This window comes from Phascolarctos cinereus, unplaced genomic scaffold, assembly GCF_003287225.1.
Source record: "Phascolarctos cinereus isolate Bilbo 61053 unplaced genomic scaffold, phaCin_HiC Scaffold_3;HRSCAF=262, whole genome shotgun sequence".
NCBI lineage: Eukaryota > Metazoa > Chordata > Mammalia > Diprotodontia > Phascolarctidae > Phascolarctos > Phascolarctos cinereus.
Genome location: NW_027555736.1, coordinates 79,630,281 through 79,656,106, shown reverse-complemented (window position 1 = coordinate 79,656,106; position 25,826 = coordinate 79,630,281). Strand labels below are relative to the sequence as shown.

The 25,826-nt window shown below is 38.1% G+C and overlaps 1 protein-coding gene across 1 annotated transcript in view; it reads left to right on the top strand.

Annotated features, from left to right (window-relative positions):
* Positions 1-9,317: 9,317 nt before the first annotated feature.
* Positions 9,318-25,826, top strand: part of EXOC6 (exocyst complex component 6) — a 210,049-nt gene continuing 193,540 nt past the window's right edge. The window contains 1 exon segment of the mRNA XM_020964121.2: positions 9,318-9,492. Within this exon segment, the coding sequence (XP_020819780.1) occupies positions 9,392-9,492 (101 nt within the window). The 5' untranslated portion in view covers positions 9,318-9,391.

Sequence of the window (25,826 nt, the reverse complement as noted above, 5' to 3'; positions counted from 1 at the left end):
GTGTCATCAGGAACGATGATAACATGCCTTTGGGAACAGAAGAATGTTATGGAAAATAAGTCCTCCACAGACAAAACTCCAGTGTGGGAAGTCCTGAATGAACATATGTGTAACCAGAACAAATCTACTAATATTCTTGCTCATGTTCAAAAGCATGAAACAGCCCCTTTAAAGGCTAAGTTTTATTGCCATTCTTTCCTTTCCCTCTTTTCTATATAGGATAATTAAAAAAACCCCAACAACCCTGTAATTGAAGAAACGCTTTTGAATGGGCTTTTAATGAAATAGGGACACGCTTTTTGTTGTTGCTGTTGTTGAATTATTTCAGTTATGTCTGATGCTTCTTGACCCCATCTAGGGTTTTCTTGGCAGAGATACTGGAGAGGTTTACCATTTCCTTCTCCAGTTCATTTTACAGATGAAGAACTGGAGCAAACAGGGTTAAGTGAGTTGCCCAGTGTCACCCAGCTAGTAAGTACCAGATTTAAACTTAGGTCTTCCCGACTCCAGGGATGGTGCTCCATCCACTGAACCACCTAGTTGCTCCAGGGATACACCAGTGGTGTCAAAATCAAACAGAAATGGATTCCTAGGGGCAGTTAGGTGGCACAGTGGATGCAGCACCAGCCTTAAAGTCCAGAGGACCTGAGTTCAAATGTGACCTCAGAACAAACACTTGACCCTGGGGAAGTCACTTAATCCCAAATGCCTAAAAATAAATAAATAAGTAAAAAGAAATGGATTCCTACCAGTGGCGTATTGACTTAGAAAATCACAAATTAACATTATGTTGTATTATACTTTTGTTTATTTTGTTAAACATTTCCTAATTACATTTTAATCTGGTTAAGGTTGCACTTGCGAGTTTTGCAGGGCAAAGTTTGATACTTCTGGTGTATACCATAGGTTTTGAACAAGGTGGAAAATCAGGAGATGGTAGGTAACAATTATATTGTTAATTTAGGGTCACAGATCGTAGATTTGACCTTATATATGGGACCTTAGAGATAATTTGCTCCACTGTCTTCATTTTAAAGATGAGGAGACTGAAGGCCAGAGAAGTTTAGTGCCCTCTCAAGGTCACATAAGTCGTACGAATCAGAGGAAGAATTCAAACCTAGGTCCTTTCATTCTAGAGGCAGCACTATTTATCTGTATACTGTTTAGAAGGGAGAGTGGATGTACTTTGAAATTATTTTACCAAAAAATTGTTTTATTGAGCTAGGAAAAATAATAACAAAATTCATTTGGAAGAACAAAAGCTCAAAGAATATCAAAATGTAAAGGAAGGAAGTTTAGCAGTACCAGATCTTAATTTGTATTATAAGGTGGTAATTATCAAAACTATTTGGTACTGGCTAAGAAATAAAAAGGTGGATCAGTGGAACAGAGTAGACATACACAGTAGTACACATTAATAAATACTTATAATAACTTTGTGTTTGACAAATGTAAAGATTTAAGTTTGTGGAATAAAAATTCACTATTTTGGGGCAGCTAGGTGGCGCAGTGGATTGAACTTCTGGCCTTGGAGTCAGGACTATGGGAGTTCCAATTCGGCTTTAGACACTTGACACTTACTAGCTGTGTGACCCTGGGCAACTCACTTAACCTCGATTGTCTCACCTAAAAAAAAAAGTCACTATTTGGTAAAAATTGTTGGGAAACTGGAAAGTAGTCTGGCAGAAATTGGGTATAGAACAATATCTTACACCATTTACCAAGATAAGACTTCTTCTCCACCCCCCCCCCCTTCCTCTAAAGCAAGCTGTAATTTGTTTTGCAGAGCTATTGCTTGCAGTGTATGGAGTGGAAGTGATCCTGAGTTCTTGAAAGCTATGCTAGCAGACTACAAACTCTGGCAGGTCCTTCTAAATTGCTCAGGCTTTTTTGTTTTTACTCCCTCCTTGCTCCAACCCCCAACCAAACCCATCTTTGGCTTGGTGGTTGGTAGCTGCTACAAAGTTGCAGTGTGTAATTTGCCCCCTCTTCCTTTGGTGTGTATTTGATGTGTTCTACCTGGGGAAAATATTCTGTCTATAATTCCATACTGCCTGAACCGTATAGAAACTAATTATTCCAAGTAGAGTCTAAGGGGAAAAGCAGAGGACCAAGGACAAAAACTTCAGGGGTCACTGAATTCGGTCACTGGTTCAGGGCAGTGTTGTCTCATTATCTTTGTTCTTCTGGAAGGAGGGGGGTCAATTTTGGGGCTTCACTAGTCTATATGTCCTCTTGGGAGTTGGTGACACTTGAGCCTTGTGTTAGTGAAGTGGTAATCAGTGACTTGTCTCAAAGAACGAACTGAGAGCCCTCCTTTCCTTGAGACTAGGTAGCAGGAGAATAGGAGAATATGCTGATGAGGACACAGAATTTCCAAAGGTTGCATGTTTTGAGCTATAATCTTAGACTCCCTGTAGTGAACTCTGGCCTGGCTAGTCACATGTTTTTGACTCAAGGGCCCCCTTGGCTACTGGAGGAGAAGAAATGCAGAAACCTGTGATATTTCAAGTAAGGATTCAATAGAGACAACATTTAAGGAAAGAGCTATAATATAAAGCAGAAAGCAACAATAAAACTTAAAAAACAGAATTCATCAAGCCCCAGTGCTCATATCAGAGAATGGGATAGTAGCAGCAGTAGTGGGAAGGAGGTGGGGAAAACAGTTCCTGACTTAGTAGTTTCCTTCCTTCCTTCCTTCCTTCCTTCCTTCCTTCCTTCCTTCCTTCCTTCCTTCCTTCCTTCCTTCCTTCCTTCCTTCCTTCCTTCCTTTCTTCTTGAAATACCCTTAAGCTAGTCTGTATTACTGTTTAATTCAATTTAATTTCACAAATATGCATTAAGTGCCTAGTACAATATATACAAAGCACTGGGGATAAAAGGACAAAATGGTACCATTTTCAAAAGGCTTATATTTTACTAAGGGGACACAATAAATACAATACTTAAATGGAACTGTGATCTCACTGATGGAAGCACCCCTTTCTAAGGTGAAGATTGCAACCCATCCATGCCTTCTCATGCTATGAATTCCTTGTCCATGGACTTCCTTAAATCCTTCAGAGAAGATTTAAGACCCAGCAAGTTGGGGTCTTGCTACTATCTTTCCATAACTTTTCCAGCACTGGCTATTTCCATCCATGTCATCTTTGCCAATTTCTCTGCATTTTTCTTTTAGATATCTTAAAAAGTGATCAAATTATTTTATCTTCAGTATGTAGTTCTTCCACGTGTACCTGCTCTGACCCACTGGCTCTGTTTGTCTTTACTTTCTTAAGTTGTATTTCTACTTCCTCCTGTTTATCTGTGTTCCATTCTTTTACATGTATACATACACACTCTACACAGATAAATATGTTGAGTAACTTGAGGAAGGATTGAGCACAAAGGGGATCAAGAAGGGCTTCACAGAGGAGGTGACACCCAAGCTGAACTTTCAAGGAAGATAAGGGTTCTGAGAGGAAGAAGGATGTTTCAGGCATGGGAAACAGCTTTTGCAATGCGTAGAGTGGGTAGGTGGAATGTTGATTATGGGGTGCAACTGGTAGACCAGTTTGACTAGAATGCAAAGTGCAGGAAGGGAGTAAGGTGAAATAAGGCTAGAGAGAAAAATTGGAGGCAGATTGTGCTAATAGGCTTTAAAAGCCAAGCTGAGGAGTTTGGCTTTTGTTGTATAGGCAAAAGGAAGACACTGAAGATTTTTCGTTTTTTTTAAGCAGGATAGGGACATTGGATTGTTTTGGCAGCTGGGTGAAGGATAGATTGGAGAAGGGAGAGACCAATGTCAGTGAGGCTAATTAAAAACCACACTAGTCCAAAAGAGAAGTAAGGAGGGCTTGAACTATAGCTTTGGCTTTAAAACTAGATAGGACCTCAGAGATCATCTTGCCTAATTCTTTCATTTTACAGCTGAGTAAACTAGTGTTTAATTTTTATTAATATTTCATGATTTATTTAGCTATTTTCTAATTGTTAGGCATGTAGATTGCTTCTAATTTTTAACTACAAAAGCATCTATGAATATTTTTGCATATAATCTTCCCTTTTTTCTTTCTATGTTATCTTCAGGATAAAATCTTAGCAATAGAATTACTGAATCAAAGGATAGAATCAATTTTGTCTTTTATTGTAGATGGATACATTCCTCTCTAAAAAAGTTTAAACCAGTCTATAGTCCTACCAACAAATTAATGTGATCTAGCTGAAGTGTCCTCCCCTTTTCAATTCTGGACACAACTTCTTCTCTACATGTTATGTCTACCTGAGACATACACATATGTATACACATGGATTAATCCAGTGGGCTGTCTTTCCAATTGCACGTTGTACCCTGAGCAATATTCGCCTCCCTCCACCCCCATTTTGCTTTTCTAATGTGGATGGCTAAGTGTGTCTCTTTCAAATGACTACCATCTTCATTCAGGAAGCTTTGTATTTTTCTCAGGGTTAAGGCAATTATTAAAAAAAAAGTATTTGAAAAAACTTGTCTGTTTTGTGTTAAAGTACTATTTGTGTTCTTATCCTTTATTTTGGAAAACTTTTCTTTGAGATCTTGAAAATGGATTCAAATTATTTTAAGATGGTATTACCTTGGGTATGGGTTTATTCTGTGTGGATACAGTCAAGTCTGGCCAGTCTTTCTGGCTTCATCCTCTTCAATGTCATGGTTTCTTCCTTGAATAGTGTATCAGGTACCATTGCTGTAGTTCATCAATAGCCTTGTTGATGCAAATAGGTCACTATAAAAATGGTAGCAGGTTGTTTTTATTTTAGACCTACTTATTATTCTTCTAGTTTCACCTACAAATATTCTTGGAAAGATCTCTTCTGAATAAATGAAAAAAGCATTTGTTAAGTTCTTACTATATGCTTGGCACAGTGATCTATCCTGGGGGAATAAATACAAGTAAGAAAGATAGCCCCCCCCTTCAAGGAATTTATACTCTAATGAAGGAAGATGACACAGGGGAACGATAAAGTAAGGGGTGCAGAGGGCTGGGAGTATGTGTGCAGTGTTATGGTTTTGAAATAGCTGGGAAGTGGCATGGTAGCCAATATCAAGTGAAAGTTCATGTATCAGAGTCTAGAGTCCCAGGCTGGTCCAGGTTCTGGTGGGATTGGGATCAATCAGTAGGACCGCCGGAGTGCAGGGTGTTTTATAAATGGCTAAGAGGTGACAAATGTAGGATCAGAGCGTACATTTTCCCTAATGCTACTTCTTGAGTGTAGACTATCATGAGAAGTATTCTACATCTTGCTTATACCCATCATCCACCTCTTCTTTGCTCTTTGGCAACAAAGACTGTTGTTCCAGGATTTGCATCTGCGTGGCACCACCAGGACATTTATTTTGGAAAAAAAGTCTTTTTCTTAGAGGAGCAATTTGGGATTATTAAAAATGCCTCATGAAAAAAGTCAATGAAAAATTTTTCAAAGAACATGCTATAAAAACGTTACTTAACCTAAGTAGTTGAAGATGGGGAGGTAAGATTTTGAACACCACGATTATGTGGGCATGGAAAGGGAAGGGTCATATGTAGGGTGTGCCTGTGGACACACAGATAAATAATTAAGATTAAAGAAGTGGACAATTTAAGTAAATATTACTTGGGATAGGGCAGGTATGCATGTGCTGGGGAGAGAACCCATGGGAACAGTTTAACATCAAAGTAATGTAAGCAAAACTAACCACATGGACAAAGAGCAGATTTTAAAGAGGAAGAGGTTAAAAAATCAATAGAAAAGAAATTGAGGATTTATAATACAAAGAACCATTTCCCAGTAGAAAAGTGGTCAAAGGATATGAACAAACAATTCTCAAAGGCAGTTGCAAACTCTTAACAATCACATAAGAGATTGTTCCAGGTCGCAGATAAAAGAGGTACATAATTATTCATGAGATTTTACCTCCTATTTTGCAAAGATGAAAAAAACATGGAAATAGTCAATGTTAGAGGGGCTACAAGAAGACAGGGATGCTAATACACTGTTGGCAGAATTGTGAATTGGTTCAACCATTCTCACAAAAATATCTGAGATCTTTTGATGCAGAGATCTCACTTTTAGAAAAGTAAGGAAGGGAGGAAGAGGGAAGAGAACAAGAATTTCTATAGTTGCCTACTATGTGTCAGACACTGTGCTTAGTGCATTTTACAAATATTAAACCACACGTACCCCCCAGGAAGTCAAAGATAAAAAGAAAGGAATCATATACAACAAAATATTTATAGCAATGCTTTTTGGAGTAAACAAAGAACTAGAAAGAAAGTGCTCATTGCTTGGGGAGTAGTTAAACAAATTGTGGTATTTGAATGTGATGGAATACTATATACTGCAAAAATGATTTATATGAATAATCAAGAGAAGCTTGGGAAAACTTTTAGGAAGTATTGCAAAGTGAGGTAAGCTGAATCAGGAAAACAATATGTATGACTACAACAATGTAAATGAAAAAAAAGTAAAAAGAAATTGGGCAATGTGTAATTATGATGTCCAAGGACAGCCATGGAGCAGAGATGAGATAATGCATTTCTCTCCTTTTCATCGAAGAGGTGGAAGGCTATGGGCAAGGACAGTTATATATACTGACAGGTCATTGTGTCAGTTGGTTTTGCTGATTTTTTTTTTTAATCTTTGTTACCAGGGAAAGCTCACAGGGTAGGATATATCTGGAAGAAGGTATGTTATAAAACCAAAAGGCACTAATAAAACTTTAAGAGAAAATTTAAAGTGCTACATAATTCTCAAATGCAATCCAGTCCAATTACTTCCTCCAATTTAATTCTAGGACCAAATAACTGTCCATCTGTGATACCTGTTCCAAATATATGTAGTAATGTACTAACTCAATGTATTAGCTGTCCAGCTGTGTCTTGAAACTCATCATCCTGAAAAACTTTTTATTATCACTTCCCTCAGGATAAAATCCAAACCCATTGTCTGGTTGTTTAAGGTATTCCAGAGTTCAGCACTGATTTACTTTTTCAAAATCTCTGATCTTGCCTCTGCTCTAGCCAGATTGATCTATTGATTTTTCTTTTATTAGCTGATTTTTCTTTTATTAGCCTTGCATTTTCTTATTTCTGAGATGTCTCTTTCTTCTACCCTTATTACTTCTCCCTGATGCTTTTTCCTCACCCAGTTTCTATTTCTTCAGGTAAGCCTCTCTTTACCACCCCGATCCTCTCTTTGAAGTCTTATAGCTCTTATTTTCTATAATATTTGGTATTTATTATAGGCTGCTTAGTCACAGAACTATTACTGTTCTGAAGTTAATCTCATCTTCAATTGTTATTTAAGAGTATCAATTTGTGGCCAAGGGGAGAAATGGTCAGGATTTAGAATCAGGAAGCCAACCTCACTGGTGATTAAGGCTGCAGCCTTTCCCCAGTTTCAGGTACCACTGAAGGCTTCAATCTACTCAGATGGCTTGCGTTTTGCATGGGCAGAGGGAGTCCTCATATAGAAGATTTATCCCTTCTTTGTCTACCCAACTCGATAATAGATTCTTTGAGACCAGGAACCCTGTCTTACTTATCTAAAAATTATACAGTTAGAGATGGACGGGACCTTGGAGACACCTAGTTAAGTTGTTCTCAAGTTTTGTTTGCTCATGGCACAACTTTCTCTGCACTGGGGAACTGGGACTTGGACATGTGCAGTTTCCCTTCAAAAAGAGTAGCCTTTTTTGTTTATCTCTTCAAGTTCAAGGTATCTGTAGTAAAGTAACATTCAAAATTTTGTGGCATATCTAGGGATGGCACAATAGTTTCCTGTGGCATTTCCTTTGAGAACCACTGGTCTAGCCAATCCCCTCAGTTTTTAATTTTTAAAAAATTATTGACTTTTTTTTTGCACATAACCCCAATGCTTTGGAACTGAGGTTACATTTGTCTTTATATCACCTCCATTTCCAAATATATTTCTCTCTCCTCTACCTAGAGAAACATACCTTGTAAAAGAGAACGGAAAAGGAAAAAAGAGCTCATCAAAATGGAAAACAACTGACCCTCACAGTATGTGCAAAGTTCCATATTCATAGTCCTCCACCTCCATAAAGTACATTTCTCATTTCTTCTTTGGCACCAGATTTAGTCCTTATAAAACCCAACTTTTTTAAAAAAAAATTCTTTCCATTGGTATTGTTGTATTCATTGGGCAAGGTTTTCCTGATTCTGCTTTGTATCAGTTCATAAAAATTCTATGCTCTCTATTCTTCATGATAGTTTCTTATTACAGTGCAGTCATATTCCATCCCATTTATATATGACAGTTTATTTAACCTTTCCCCTATTGACTGTTACCTACTTTGTTTCCAGTTCTTTGTTACCACAAAAAATGCTGCTATAATATAATGATACTATATATGTATTTAGTATGTACGGCATATATAGTACATATGTTGTTATATATGAGACAAATATTTTAGCACTTATGGGTATTTTCTTTTTGTCATTGATGTTCTTGGAATATATGTTTAACAGTGGGATCTCTGTGTAAGGGGTATGGACAATTTTAGTCATTTTCTTTGCCTGTAATCTAAATTACTTTCCAGGATAGTTGGATCAACTCACAAACCATGCAGTGTGTCTGTCTTTTCAGAACTCCCTTCCACACTATCTTTCCTTATCTTTGCCAATTTGCTGGGTGTCTGAGAAATTTCAAAGTTGTTTTGATTTACATTTTTCTTATTAACTGTGATTTGGAGCCTTCTTTCACGCCTAAACATCTTGATTTTACAGGCGAGGTATCAGAAGCCCAATTCAAACTAAGTTAAGTCAATGAGTACTTAATTAAGCGCTTACTGTTGTACGTCCAGTGCTAAGCAGTGTACACAGTAGGCCCTTAATTGTATTGAAGACAGAATAGTGAGAAAGTCCCCTGCCTTTGAGGAGCTTACATTCTAACTCTCTTTGGAGGCCGGAGTGGTTTGCTGAAGATTACAGTGAGTTAGCCTAAAGGCCAATGCGAGCATCCCAGGTCTGGGCTGCTGCTAGGATCTTCGACTCACATAGTAGGTATTCACTAGTTACCTGTTGTGATGTGAAACAATTTGGCTCTTTACAGAAAACTGCCCTAGTCTAGGACGAGTCACTAACAGCACACTGCAGTCACCTAGGTGACTCCCTCCACTTTATTGAGGCCAAAACGGCGGCCACCTGGCCCGCAAGCCGGCGGGGGCCAGACCCGCCCTTTGCCACGTGGGAAGGCCAGGAGGGGGCGACGTGGGAGGGGTGGGGGTAGTAGGAGCCGAACGCTGGCGCTCCTCCCGCCCCCGCGCGCCTCTCCTCTGCGCTCCCCCCCCCCGCCCCCTCCCCGGCCCCGCCCGCTCCGAGCTCGCGGCTCTCTGGCTCTCGCGCCGCCGCGGCTGTTGGCTCTGCCTCAGTCCAAGATGGCGGAGGGTGGTGAGGGCCTGGCGGCCGTCCCCGAACACGAGCGGATCCTGCAGGAGATCGAGAGCACCGACACTGCCTGCGTAGGACCCACCCTTCGGTAAATCTGCGCGGCTTCCCGGTCTTCCCTGATCTCCAAGGGCCCCGGACCCGGGGTGGCGGCCGTTGTCCCCCGGTTCCCTGGGTCTCCGTCGCCGCCGAGGGAGGGGGCAGCGTGCGGGAAAGCCCGGCCCTTACAGGTGACCCGGGGCCGGCCGGGGGCGCGGGGTTCCGTGGGCGGGCCGCTGGGCTGGGCGCCTGCACCTGCCCGCTCGGCCCCCAGCAGGCAGGAGCCCGAGCTGTCACCGGACTCTGCGGGAGGAGGGGCCGGCGGCGTCGGCGGCTTTGACACTTGGGCCTCTTCCCCTCCCCCTCTCCACAGCCCCGCCCGCTCCTGCGGGGGAGGGGTTGCGGCGGGGGGGGGGGCGAGGGCCGTCTGGCCGAGGTGCGGGCGCCCGAGGCTGACCTTAGCCCTGCCGGGCACAGCCCAAGGTGGAAGGTTCTGCACGATTGTCCGGCTGGACCGAGATGCCGGCATGGGGCTGGACGACTGACATTCATTACTGTTATCGCCCTGAGCCGGTGTAGACTGTGGAGCTGGAGGGGAGAGGAGCTGAAATTGATAAGCGAGGTGCTGTAGAGACCTGTGTATTCGCATATTGTGCATGCACAGAATAGGGCATCCTTGGTGGGTCACTGAATTGGAATTTTAATTTATTTAACTTAAAATAAAAACAGCATTATCATTTCCATAAATCTACCAGTTTGTGTAAAAGCTACCAATACTTAACAATTTGTTTTATTGACTTTTTGTATAAGTCATCTGTATTTCTGGTTATACTTCGTAGAATGGCATCCATTGTTATAAAGATTAAAAAGAGGGGGGAAAAAGCAGTCAGTCCAACACAATCAATCATTTATCTACTGTATCTGACAGCATGTTCGATTTTCTGCATCCATAGGGACAGTCTTTTCTGTTCATGTGTCAGTCATTTAGCAGAGTGCTTTGCACACTGTAAGCACTTAATACTTCATTCATTCTACATCTTCTTCCCCCTCCCCCCCAAAAAAGTGAGGAAGTGGTATTTTCTAAACTCTTCTCTAGGGCCAAACTTGATTGCTATCATCACACTACATTCAGTTTCCTGTTTTTGTTATTTGTATTTACATTATTGTCAGTGTGATTTTTTTTAAACTGGTTCTGCTTACTTCACGCAGCAGCATCTGTTCATAAAAATCTTTTGTTTCTTAGAATCTTTACACTCTTCTTACAGGGCAGTAATATTCCATTACACTAAGGTACCACAATTTCTTTGTTACGTTCATCATTTCATGGGAATCTACTTTCTTCTCTGTTCTTTTCTCTCATTTGTCATGAATATTTTGTTGAATATGGGACTTTTCTTTCTATCTTTGACTTTTTCCAGGATACATGCCTAGTAATGGGATCTTTGGGTCAAATGACACTTGGATGGCTTGAGAGAGAAGAATTGAAAAGCAGATGAATCAATCAGGATGCAGTTAGAGTACTTTGAGGAAAGGACTTGAATTAGGGTAGAGGCCATATGAATGGAAAGAATGGAATAGTAAAAGATGTTATCAAGTTAAAATAAGGTTTTGGTAACTGATTAAATGTAGGTGATTAGGGAAAGAATAGAATCGAGGATGATTCCAAGATTGCAAACCTGAGTGAGTCTAGTGATTGTGTGCCATCATTAGAAATGGGGACGTCTAGAGGAGAGATGGATTTGGGAAGAAACAGAAGTCTGTCTGTTTTAGGCATGCCTATGGGACATCCAGGTGGAGATGTCAGATAGGCAATTAATAATTTGGCTGGATTAGATTGTAGAACAGAGGTTAGGGCTAGATAGTTCATCACTTATTTACCAACTTATTTTTCTCTCAGCATTCTCTCTCTTCCAATACATACACATATAGGCACAACTAACTACAATTTGTACACCCCTCACTTTTAGATTGTATTTTTTTTATTCCATCTCGCTTCCTCCTTTTTCTCTTGTGTTTGGTTTATGTTAATGTTATTCTTTGTTAGTGACTCATATTCATTTCCTAATTAGCCTTAATCCGTTTTTCACAGACATTCTCATTAGCTCTAGAATCCTGATTCTTTGGGACTTTGTTCATTTCCTGTGCTATTATTCTTTTCTCTAAACAGCTCCCATCTTTTTATTACTTTGTTATCCTATAACTATCCTTTGCAGTTGGAACTTTGTATTATCACATGGTAGTCAATTTAGTATAAATTGGTGTATTCTCAAGAGATTTCAGAAGTGGTTGGGTGGTATTTTGATTGACTGGAATACTTATGGGGAGTTCTTATGCAATAAGAACTTGAGGTATTCAGGTCAGTGAGGTAACAGAAGAGTGAAAGATAAAGCAGTGAGTTTGTAAACATCAGCGCCTGGAATTAGGAGGGCTTTTGCTGCAGTTTGGATTTCAAGCCAGGCCTAGACAGTAAGTTATGGGAAATGAATGATTAAAGGGCTTTTTCAGATAATGAACTAAAAAGCAGGGAATGCATTTAAAATTTTTTTTGGTCTTCTGTCCTCTTTCAGCCTGAATCTTTGGATGAGGGACAGTATTGGGACTGTAGGCTCCACGTAGGGAGTTTCTTTGGATAGTGGCATCCTCTGTGCTTCTAGATTGGCCCCACAAAATTCTTACTCCTAGCAGTATCCCAGGCAAATTATTTTTGTTGTGAATTCTCTTGAGAGGATTTGGATTGTTTCACAGCAAGCCTAAGTTTTTCTGGTCCGGAACTGAATTCCCCACTTTCTGGCTCATTGGACCTGTGAACCTATGAAGGACCATCTTTTCCAGCAGACAGCCCCCACTATCATACCCTTATCTCTCTACCATTCAGTTTTTTTCTCTTTGCTGACTTTGTTCAGGTCCCTGTCCTCAAAAGTCTTTCACTAATCCTAACATCCCTGCTTGCTATCTTCTTATATTTCTCCTCCCTTTCTCAGGTAAATCCCTTGAAAAAACCATCTATACTTGGTGCCTCTGTTATACACATCTCATTCTCTTGGAAACCCTCTGCAACCTGCCTCCATTTAAACTCCTCTTACTGTCTTGAAAATCCTCTGCAGCCTTCGACCTTTGTCATTTAACTGAAACTGCTCTCTCCAAAGGTACCAATTAACTCTTTTTAAAAAATTTATTTTTATTTTCAATTCCAAATTCTCTCTTCTCTTCAGCCCTTCCTCACCCATTGAGAAAGCAAGCAGTATGATACCCCTTATACATATGAAGTCATACAGAACATTTTCACATTAGCCATGTTAAAAAAAAACCCAAGAAAAATAAAGAGGAAAAAATATACTTCAGTCTGCCCTCAGAATCTATCAGTTTTCTGTTTGGAGATAGATAATATTTCTGTTACATCATAAGTCCTTTAGAATCATTTAGATCACTGTCTTGATCAGAGTCTTACACAGTTGATTGTTTTCACTATATTAACTGTTGTTGTGTAAATTGTTCTTTTGGTACGGCTCACTTTGCATCAATTCGTGTTAAGTCTTCCCAGGGTTTTCTGAGACCATCCTTTTTATCATATCTTTTAAAAAAATTAATATTTTATTTTTTCCCCATTTACATATAAAAACAATTTTTAACATTAAAAAATTTTTTTTGAGTTCCAAATTCTTTCCTTCCCTCTCTTCCATCCTCATTGATAAGGCAAGCAATTTGATATAGATTATACCTGTGCGGTATATTTCCATATTGGCCACGTGGCAAAAGGAAACAGAGACAAAAAAAACCCCCAAGAAAAATAAAGTAAGAAAAAAGTGGTTTCAATCTGCATTCAGAGTCTGTCAGTTCTTTCTCTGGAGGTAGAAAGCATTTTTCATCATAAGTCTTTTGGAAATGTCTTGGATCGTTGTATTGCTGAGAATAGCTAAGTCGTTTATAGTTGATCATTGTATAATGTTGCTGTTACTATGTACAGTGTTTTACTGATTCTGCTAATTTCGTTGTGCCTTAGTTCACGTAAGTCTAACCAGGTTTTTCTGAGAGCATTCTACTTGTAATTTCTTATAGTACAATAGTATTCCATTATAATCATATACTACAACTTGTTCAGACATTCCCTAGTTAATAGGCATCCCTTCAATTTCCAATTCTTTGCCACCATAAAAAGAGCTGCTACAAATATTTTTGTACTTTTCCTTTTTATTTTTATCTCTTTTTTGACTGTGACCTGGATCCACCTATGGGCAATGCAATAGATTCCTGCACCCAGTGCCAGCAGAGTCTTGCACCGAGTGCCAGCAAAGGGACCCCTGTAATCTTCTTTTGACTGGCTGTCTGATCCCTTCTTTGGGCTGAGAGATTGAGAAGCTGCTGCTGCCATCACTGATTCAGTCACCCCCAAGACCTACCTCTGGTTTGCTGGTATGTGGTCTGTGCTGGAATATGCTCCACTCTCCCTCTGGTTTGACAGACCTTTCCTGTTGACCTTCTAAGTTGTCCTGGGCAGGAAAATTATTTCATTCTGCCCTTTTGTGGGTTCTGCCACTCCAGAATTTGTTTTGAGGTATTATTTAAAGTTGTTTGGAGGGGCGTTTGGGAGAGCTCAGGTGACTTGCTGCCTTTTCTCTGCCATCTTGGCTCTGCCACCCTCTTCATCATTTTTTGAAGCACAATAGTATTCCATAACATTCATATACCATAACTTGTTCAGCCATTTCCCAGTTGGTGGTTATCCTCTCAGTTTCTAATTCTTGTTTTCAGTTGTGTACAACTCTTTGTGATCCCATTTGGAGTTTTCCTGACAAAGATACTAGAGTGGTTTGCCATTTCCTTCTCCAACTCATTTTACAGATAAAGAAACTGAGGAAAACAGTTAAGTGATTTGCCCAGGATCACAGTTAGTTAAATGTCTGAGGTCAGATTTGAACTCCTAGCTGTCCTTCCAGTTCTTTGTCACCACAAATAGAACTCCTGTCAATATTTTTGTACATATAAGTCCTTTTCCTTTTTCTTTCATCTTCTTGGGATATAGACCTAGTAGTTGTATTGCTGGGTATGCACAGTTTTATAGCCCTTTGAGCCTAGTTCCAAATTATTCTCCAGAATGGTTGAACTAGTTCATAACTCCACCTACAGTGCATGCAGCGCTTCTGAAACTGTGAAGTGACCCCATATAGGGTCGCAACCCATAGTTTAAGAAGTGCTGAAGGGGTTGCAAGTGGAAAAAGTTTAAGAAGCCCTGCATTATACCTATGCCTATTTTCTTGCAACCCTTCCAGCATTTGTCATTTTCCTTTTCTGTCATGTTAACCAACCTGATAGGTATGGGGTAGTATCTTAGAGTTGTTTTAATTTGCTCTTCTTTAATCAGTAGTGATGTAGAGCATTTTTTCATATGATTGTAGATAGCTTTGATTACTTCATCTGGAAACATATCCCTTGACCATTTATCAGTTGGGAATAATTGTTTCTTTATTGCCAAATTTTATGGCCTTTCCTCAGTCCTTATCTTTCTTGACCTCTCTGCAACTTTTGAGACTATTGACCATTTTCTCCTCTCAGGGTTTTCGTGTTATTGCTCTCTTAGTTCTCCTCTTACCTGTCTAACCACTCCTTGGTTTCCTATGCTGCATCTTCATTCATGTCATACTTTAGTAACTGCAAGTGTCCCCCTTCAAACTCTGTCCTAGGTCCTCATTTCTTTTTTATACTCTTTCACTTGATGAGCTCATTACCTTCAGTGGGTCTATTTTCCATCTCTATGTAGATGACTGTCACACCTCTATAACCAGCCCTAGTCTCTCCTGAGCTTCATTCCTGTATCATAACCTTCCTATAGGACATTTTCAGCTGGATGTCATCTAGGCATCTCAAACTCAGTATGTACAAAACGGAACTCATCTTTACCCTCAAGCTCACCCTTCTGTCAAGGGTACCACCATCCTACCAGGCAGTCAAGTTTGTAACTTTGGTATCATCTTGATCTCGATACTTTCATTCATATCACATATCCAATCAGTTACTGTATCTTTTGTCTGTCCCCTTCTCTCCACTCATATAGCCACCATCATTTTTCAGACCTTCTATTACAGTAGCCTCCTAATTGGGCTTCCTGCCTCTAGTCTCATTTCACTCTAATCCTGTCAAAGTCATTTTCCTAAGGCATAGATCTACTTAATAAATTTTAGGGGCTCCTTGTTACTTCTACAATCAAATATACTTTTTTCATTTTAGAATTTGAAGCTCTTTACAGCTTGAACCCTTTCTACCTTTCCAGTTTTCTTACACATTACTCTCTTGCACACACTCTGTGGGCTAGCCATACTGGCCTGCTTGGCATTCCTGACACTCCCAACACCTGACACTCCACTTCTTATGCCTAGAATGCTCTTTCTGTTCACTTCTACTGCTTAGAATCCCTGAGTTCCTTCACTTTAAGTGCCACCTTCTGCAAGAGGCTTTTCCTGATTTCCCTAGCTTTGGTATCTTCCCCTCTGAGATTACCTTATATCTGCTGCAGATGTGTATATATATATATATATATATATATATATATATATATATATATATATATATATATATATATATATATATATATATATATATATATATATATATATATATATATTATGTATGTATGTATGTATATATGTTGTCTCACTCGCATTGAGGGAAGGGACTTTTTTTTTTTTGGCGAGGCAGTTGGGGTTAAGTGACTTACCCAGAGTCACACAGATAGTAAGTGTCATGTGTCTGATGTGAGGCCTGATTTGAACTCAGGTCCTCCTGACTCCAGGGCTGGCACTCTATCCATTGCACCACCTAGCTGCCCCTAGGAAGGGAATTGTTTTTGCCTTTTCTTTGTACCCTCAGGATTTAGCACAATATCTGGCACATAGTAAGTGCTTTATAAATGTATCTTGATTGATTAGAAATGACTTGTTTTGTATTTTCCCTGAGTGTCAAGGATTTTCTAGGGCTAGTTTTGAGGAATTGACAGAGGGAGTAATGTCCCTGGAAATGGGCTAGATCAGGGGTGGGGAACCTGCAGCCTTGAGGCAACATATAGCCTTCTAGGTCCTTGGGTGGAGCCTTTTGTCTGAGTCCATGTTTTACAGAAGAAATCCTTTTATTAAGGGGATTTGTTCTGTGAAATTTGAATTCAGTCAAAGGGCCACACTTGAGGCCCTAGGCCAGCACTGTACTAATTTAAAAGAAAAGGATTTAGGTAGAGTCAGATTAACTAGGAAGTTCTGATTCTGCTGGTATTTGGTTCACTACATTCAGCTCTGAATATTGTGTCCATTGAATGGGCAGGAAGGTCAGACACCATCAGCTATTGATTATGCAGGTTGTGAATTTCCTGTATACCTTGTTAATTGTTTCCTGCCACCTTGGGTTGGGGATGCGGCCATATATCCATGTTGAGAGCATGTTCAATATATTTTATTTTTGAAAATAGGTGAAGATATATATTTTTATTTTCTTTTTTATTATGAACTTGATAAACATAAACAGATATGAACATTTCCATATACAAAGGAGAGAAAAAGATTATATGTAAAACCTGAATCTCTGTTATTTATAGATTACTTTTAAAAAAAAGGATATATTAGATTTAACATGACAATTCCAACATTGTCTTGCTTGTATGTGTCTTCTGCTTTTTTTTTTTTTGAGTATTTTAAACTGTTTCTTTGATCCTTTTTCTTTCGGCATCACTACCTATTTGGGCTCACTTTGTGGTTTGGCATCTCTTTATTTTAGCATTACTTTGTGGTTGGATATTGCATTATAGTTTTTAAGGCTTTTAGAGTTTTCCTTTATAATATTGTAATCATTGTGTTAAGTGGTTTTCCTGGTTCTACTTGCTTCACTATCAGTTCATATGTGTCTTCTCAAAATTTCTTGCAGTCTATTCCTTTTGTCATTTCTTACCACATGATAATATAATTTGTTCAGCTGTCACCCAGTTGATTTGAGACCTGTTTTTTTACTGGTTCTTTGCTACAGCAAAAAGTCTTGTTACAGCTTTGTTTGCTTTTTTCTTTTTTTTGTATGTGATTCCCTTTCCTCTGTCTTTGATCTCAATGGTATGTACAACCAGTTGCATAGCCCTCCTTCGCTTAAATCCCATGGCCTCATACCATGGTCCCCTTTGAGAAGGAAGGAACATACTATGACTAGTACTGTAGTACTACTAGTAGCCACAATTTAATGATTTTTTGAGTAGTACCCAAAATTACTTTTCAGAATGCTTGGGTCAGTTCATAACTCCCCCAAGAGTGCATTAGGGTACCTGTCTTGTCAAAATTGTCACTTTCCTCTTTTGTCATCTTTGACAGTTTGATGGGTATGAGATAGAACTTTTGAGTTATTTTAATTGGCCTCTTTCTTATCATTAGTGATTTGAAGCACTTTTTCATATTGTTAACTTGTATTTATTCTTTGGAGACTGTGTATTCATATCCTTTAATCATTCATTTATCTATTGGGGAATGACTCTTGTTCTTCTGTATGCCTATCAATTATCTGTATAGCTTAGATATCAAACCCCATCAGGTAAATTTACTGCAAAGATTTTCTCTCATTTACCAGTTTTCTTCCTAATTTATGGTATTGATTTTGTTTGTGCAAGAACTTTTCAATTTTATGTACTTAAGATTGTCCATTTTATTTCCTGTTATTTTCTCTATCCATTTTTAGGTCTAGAACTCTTTCCCTATCCATATTTGTGAAAGGTATCTCCTTCCCATCTCCTTTAATTTGTTTGAGGCATGACTTTTTATATCTAGGTCAGGTATGCATTTGGAGCTTATTATGACATTGGTATGAAATACTGGTCTAAGCCTATTTTCTGCCTGCCTTGAGCCTACTTTTTACTGAGAGTGCTATCCTATTTTCTCATCAGGTTTTGTCAGATAGTCCTTCACCAATGGATTCTTCCCCAAAGAATCCTTGACTTTGTTGAAAATGTTTGAACATGCTACCATATTCATTTGCTTCTTTCCCCCAGGATTTAAAACTTTTCATTTGCATGTTAAAAATTGTGCATTCCAATAACTAAAATTATTTGAAAAAAATGATATTCTTTTTATATTTTATAGCTTTCCAGGACCTTGGTACAGCTTTGCATTTTACCTTGTTAACCAGATTTACTGTGATTCCCCCCAGGTTCTTCTTTCATGAACATGCCAAGCTCTTTGTATGCCACCAGGATCCAAACTAGCCAGGCATGCAGATGGAAAGGTCTCACAGTTCAGCTTTCTGATATTGAAGGGGACAGTGCAGTCATTTAAATTTTATCCAATCTCTTTGCATCATACAAAATTAAACAGCAAAAGAAGTGAAAAAGAAGGCAGTGTGTGTGGAATATATAGTGCACTTCAGCAGGGCAGACTTCATTATGATTCTCCCACTTCAATTCATTTGTTTTCTTTTGAAGGTAGTGGGTTTTTATCTTATGTTTCTGTCTTTTTCACATTTGACTTATCGAATTTCTGAATCTCAGTCATATCTGGTTTGTGAGATATTTTTGCAGATTAAGCAACTATGCACTTATGCACCAATAAATGAGATGTCTGAGGTATCCGCTCAGAACTGTTCTTTGTTTACTTTTTTGTGTTGTGTTTCTAATCTGTTCCTTTGATAAACTCCTTGTAATATGTTTTAGCAAGACTTTTATAGAATTGTTAAAATTGCAAAAACAAGTTTTGACTCTTTAAAGGAGTGAATTTGTTATTCTCTACTCCGATGGAATGTCTTTACTAATGATTCTAAAAGTCAGGTATTACTGTGCTTCTTAAGTGTTTGGAAGGGGAACCAATTCAAGTACAGGAGGTTAATCATGGATATTTGGGTGTTGTTTTTTGTTACACTGTATTAGAATATCTCCCATTAAGTTGGTGTTTTTTTTTAAGAAAAGCATGATTGTTATCTTAAGTATTTTCTTTAACAGCAAAAGTATAATTATTTTATCATAATGCATCCCTATGTTTTTTGGAATTTCTGATTATTTTAATTATTATTTACTTTTTCTTTTGACCATCACTGTAATTTCTTTAGTATAGGGTGCTCTTGTGAAGGATTTCCTCTACTATTGAAGATCAGCAACATCTCTGCATATTGTAGTCACTGAATTGGGCCAGCAGACACAAAGAGGTTAAGTCACTTGCCCAGGGTCATAGCCAGTATGTGTCAGAGGTGAGACTTGAACCCAGGTTTTCCTTAATCTGAGGCCAGCTGTATATCCATTATGTCATGTTGCTTTTCATATTTTAGTTATAAATAACCCTCCTCAAATTAAATATAATGTTTCATCCAGAAATGCAGGAGAAACTATAAATTTTAGGTTTTATATATAACCCAATAGTTAACTGTGTTCCTGTTTATTTACGCAGCAACAAAGACAAGTGGCCTTGAGTTTTCATTTCATCAGTGATTTTTCAATTGGTAGAAAAGAAAGAAAAATTCATTTCTATATGTTCAGAAAAATCTACTTCATTCACTAAATAAGAGTTTAATCAAACACCCACCTGTAGGCCCGCTATTGTAGTAGGGCCTGGGGATCCAAAGACAAGTAATACCTGCCCTCGAGGAGTTTACATTCTACTAGGGTAAACAACTTTATACATACAGGTTGATATAAAATATGTACAAAGCAAATACAAAGTAATTGGTGGGGTGGAGGTCGCAGAAGCCCTGGTAACTGGAAAGGCCTCTTTTATAGAGGACATGGTGCTTAAGCAGAACCTTACCGGAAGCCGGAGGTTCCAATAAGTGTAGGTAAGGAGGGGGCATATTCTAAGCATTGTGTGTAAAAGCACAGAGCTGGGAGGTAGAATGTAGTATATAGTCAACAGTAAGTAGACCAGTTTCTCTGGATGATAGAATGTGTAAGGTCTAATTAGTCTAGAAAGGTAGACTAGAATCAAATTGTGAAAGACTTTAAATGCCCTATGTGTTCATATTTAATTCTAGAGGCAGTGGGGATCTACTGCAGCTTTTTGAGCCACTAAGTGGTATGGTTAGATCTGTGTTTTGGAGATATTGCTAGAAAAGCTGTATAGAGTATGAATTGGAAAGGGGAGAAGCTGGAGGCAGGCAGCAGACTTTATTTAGGAGGGGAAAAGTAGTAAGAGCCTGAACTAGGTTGGTGGACATGTGAGAGGAGAGAAGGGGAAGGATGTAAAAAGTCAAGTTAGCTAACATTTATTAAGTACTTAATATGTAAGCATTGAGGATCCAAAGAAAGGCAAAACATTCCCTTCCCTCAAGGAACTATGTGATGAATTGGAAGCAATCTCAAAGGAAAAGCACTAGAATAAGGGAAGCCAGAAAGACTTTTTGCAGAAGGTGGAATTTTAATTGAGAGTTGAAGGAAGCCAGGAGATGGAGATGAGAAGGGTGATAACACCAGGCTTAAGGGAAAGCCAGTGAAAAGGCATGGAGTCAGAAGATGCTATTTGGTGTGAGGACTAGCAAAGAGCCCAATGTCATTTGGAGTTCCTTCTATTCTCTTTATTCTCCTTTTTCTGTCTAGATGTACTACTCCTGCTAGAGAATGCAGTGAGAATGCATACAGACAGTGAGGAGATTGAAGGCCAACAAGGGGTCCCTTAAACCCAGAATCAGGTGAGGCGTGGGGGTCAGTAGGTAGACCACAACTGCCTTGTATTAAATTTTAATTTTTTTTTGCTCTCAATAACTATTGATTAGAGACATGCAAATTAAAATAACTCTGAGGTACCACCTCACACCTGTCAGATTGGCTAATATGACAAAAAAGGAAAATGATAAATGTTGGAGGGGATGTGGGAAAAATGGGCCGCTAATGCTTGTTGGTAGAATTGTGACTGATCCAACCATTCTGGAGAGCGGTTTGGAACTATGCCTAAAGGGCTATAAAACTGTACATACCCTTTGATCCTGCAATACCACTTCTAGGTCTATATCCCAAAGAGATCAAAAACAGGGGAAAAGTACCCATTTGTACAAAAATATTTATAGCAGCTCTTTTTGTGGTGACTAAGAATTGGAAATTGAGGGGATGCCCATCAATTGGGAAATGGTTGAACAAGCTGTGGTATATATTTGTGATGGAATATTATTGTGCTATAAGAAATGAGAAACAGGATGATTTCAGAAAAATCTGGAAAGACTTACATGAACAGATATAAAGTGAAGTGAGCAGAACTAGGAGAATGTTGTACCCAGTAACAGCAATACTGCATAACGAAGAATTGTGAATTATTTAACTATTCTCAGCAATACAGTGATTCAGGACAATCCCAAAGGACTCATGATGAAGCAATACTTTCTGCCTCCAGAGAAAGAATTTATATTGTCTGAATACAGACTGAAGCATGCTATTTTTCCCTTTCTTCCCTCTTTTCTTTCTTCCTTCCTTCCTTCCCTCCCTCTCTCCATCTCTTTCTTTTTTTCTTTCTTTCACAAAATGACTTATATAGAAATGTTTTGCATGACTGGACATGTATAACCTATGTTGAATTGCTTACCTGTCTCAGGAAGGGGGGAAGAGAAGGAGGGAGAAAGTGATAGAATTTGGAGGTCAAAACTTAAAAAAACCAACCCAAATGTTAAAAAATTGTTTTAACATGTAATAGGGGAAAAATAAAATATTATAAAATAAAACTCAAAACATTTTTTGTTTTTTTAATTCTGATCTTAAAACGCTGAAAAAGAACATTTTCATATACAAAGCAAAATACAAAAAGAGCTTTGTATGTGAAACTATTTCATACTTCTTGCTTTAAAAAATACATAATAAATTTTATACCTTAATTACAGAACTCCTGCTTCTCCATGCTTCTTTCTGTTCTCTGCATTTTTTTAAAAAATATTTTAATGGTTTTGTTTTTGGGACATCATTATTGCTACCCTTCCTCTTCTCCCTCCCTCCCCAACCTCCGTTGCAGGGGTGATACAGTGATCTGTGGATTCTTCCTACTATTGCTTTGCTCTACAATTCTAATAGACCTTGGCAGTTTTGCTTTATGATGTCTGAAATAGAGTGACATGTATTTTTTTTTTGAGTTCCAACCAGTTTTTCTCTCTCCCTCTCAACCCCGTGCTAGAGAAGGCCACCATTTGACACAGATATATATATGTGAAACTATACAATTTATAGTTCCATGTATCAATTCTTTCTCTGGAGGTGGATAGCATCTTCCTTCATAGTTCCTTTGTAGTTGATTTGAATATTCATATAACAGAAGATAGCTTAGTCATTCACATTTACTCTGTGAACAATATGCTGTTACTATATATAACATTCTCTTGGTTCTACTAATTTTACTCTTCATTACATGCAGGTCTTTCCATGTTTTCCTAAAATCAACCTGCTCATCATTTCTTGGAGCATAGTAGTATTCCATCACAATCATATACCACAGCTTACTTAGCCATTCTCCAATTTGATGGGCATCCCCTCAATTTCCTGTTCTTTGCTCCCACAAAGAGAGCTGCTATAAATATTTTGGAACATATAGGTTCTTTTCTTTTTTCCCTGATCACTTTGGGAAACAGACCTAATAGTGGTATTGCTGGGTCCAAGGGTGTAGGTGTATGTGTGTATACACACACACACACACACACACACACACACACACACACACACTCAGTTTTGTAACTCTTTGGCATAATTCCAGATTAGTCTCCAAAATGGTTGGATCAGTTCACAGTTCCACTAACAGTGTATCAATGTCCCAATTTTTCCACATCCCCTCCAACATTTGTCATTTTCTCTATCATTTGAGCCGTTCTCATAGGTGTGAGATGGTATCTCAAAGTTGTTTTAATTTTCATTTCTCTAATTAATGATGATTTAGAGCATTTTTTCACATATTTATACGTGGCTTTCTTCCTCTGATTTCTTCCTCTGAAAACTGCCTGTTCATATGCTTTGACCATATATCAGTTGGGGCATGACATATTTTTATAAATTTGACCAAGTTCTCTATATATTTGAGATATGAGGCCTTCATCTGAGAAATTGTCTATAAATATTTTTTCTCTAATTGTCTACTTTTCTTCTAATCTTGGCTATGTTGATTTTATTTGTACAAACCCTTTTTAATTTAATATAATCAAAATTATCCCTTTTATATTTCCCAATGCCCTTTGTCTCTTATTTATTCATAAATTCTTTTCCTATCCATAAGTCTGATAGGTAATATGTTTCATGCTCTTCTAATTTTCTTATATCTCCCTTTATATCTAGATCATGTGTCCATTTTGACCCTTATCTTCGTAAATGGTGTAAGGTATTATTCTAAACCTAATTTCTTCCAGACTGCTTTCCAGTTTTCCCAGTATATTTTTATACCTAAAGCTTAAGTCTTTACTTTTGTCAAACGCAAGGTTATTATATTCATTTACTGCTATGTATTGTATGTCTGCTGTATTCCACCAATCTACTTTTCTGTTTCTTAGCCAGTACAAGATAGTTTTTGATAATTACTGTCTTATAAGATCTGGTACTGCTAAACCTCTTTTTATGGTTTTTTTTTTTTATTAACTGAAGACATTTTTAACAGAGGTAAAAAGCCCTTAAAAAAAATCCTCAAATGAAGCTATAACCCCATGAAGATATACCCCTATATATCTTCCTCCTTCCACTGTCAAATTCCTAGAAAAAACTACTGATATTTATTATCTTCACTTTTTCTTCTCACTCACTTCTCAGTATTTGTTATCTGGTTTCTACTCTCAGGCATCTGAAACTGTTCTTTCCATAGTTACTAAAGTTTTCCTAATTGACAACTATAATGGCCTTTTCTCAGTATACCCCTCTTTTTAAAGTCCTTCATTATCTGTCACCTTCCTGCCTTTCCAGTTTTACAACTTACCCATCTCCATATACTCCAGTACACTGGCTTCTTTGCTAGTCCTCACACAAGACATCTCCTGATTTCATGCCTTTTCACTGATATCGCCTATGCCTGGAATTATCTCCTTCCTCCTCTCTGTCTCCTGGCTTCCTTCAGGTCTCAAATTAAAATTCCACCTTCTTCAAGAACCCTTTCCTGGCTTCCCATAATGCTGGTACCTTTCCTCTGAGATTACCTCCAATTTATCCTGTATATATCTTCATTGTGTATAGTTGTTTGCATGTTGTCTCTTCTGTTGGACTGAGTTCTGTGAGGGCAAGGCCTGATTTTGGCCTTCTTATATCCCCAGTGCTTAGCACAGTGCATATTAAGTGATTAATAAATACTGGTAAATTTGACTTTCTGACAGACTTAAGAGGAGGTCTTTCTGAATTGTAAGTCCAGAGCCCTAACAACTCACTAAGCCACATTCCCTTTTAAAATAACTTTACTTATCCCTTTTAAAATTTCCAAACTGGATTATTTGCCTGTCTACTTGTTGGAGGTAGTGATATAACCTTATTGGGTTCATTAGAAATTTATATTACCTTATCTTAATTGGATTCCTTACTGCTTCTTGACAATCCTTTTGCTCTTCCTTGCCTGATTTTAAAAAGATAGATTTTTACTTACATCTTTTGTTTTTATATCACTTTCATTAATCCCTATTTCCCTCTATTCCTTCTTGGAGAGTTTTCTGTCATAACAAAGAATTTTTAAAAAGAGGAAGAGAAAAAAAATCAGCAAAACCCTCAGTTAACATGTTGAAAAAAAAATCTACATGCAGTGTTCTGTATCCCTGGGTCCCTATTTCTGCAAATGAGTGGGGAGAACTGTCATATATTTCCTTTGGTAACAAGCTGCTGTTTTATAATTTGATGAATTCAGTTTTTATTGTTTTAGGATGGTTTTTCTTTCCGTTTATGTTGTTGTAGTTAGTGTCTTGTTTTCCTGGTTCTGCTTCATTTTGCATCAATTTATATGAGCTTTTTTCATGCTTCTCTGTATTACTTGTGTTCATTGTTTTTTGTAGCACTGTAATATTCCTTTACATTTATTTGCCACAATTGATTTAGCTATTTATTGTTCAGTGGGCATCTACTTTGTTTCTGATCCTTTGCTATCATAAAAAGTGCTGCTATGAATATTTTGGTACATTGGAGTCTTTCCTTTTGCCAAGAATATTCTTGACTCCATGTAGCAGTAGAGTTTCTGGGTCAAAGTGATGGACATTTTAGCACCTTCTATGCATAATTCCAAATTATAGTACAGAATGGTTGTGCTAACTCACAGCTCTTCCAACACTGCAAAAGGTACCTCTTTGTACATCTGTTCTAACATTTGACTAACTTGCCTTTTTGTCATTTTTGCCAATTTTCTGGGTATGAAGTAAAACCTCAGGGTTATTTTGATGTATATATTAGTTAGAATTTTTTCATATGGTTTTTTGCATAATTTGTAGTTCTTTTGAGAACTGCTTGTTCCTATCTTTTGACTACTTCTATAT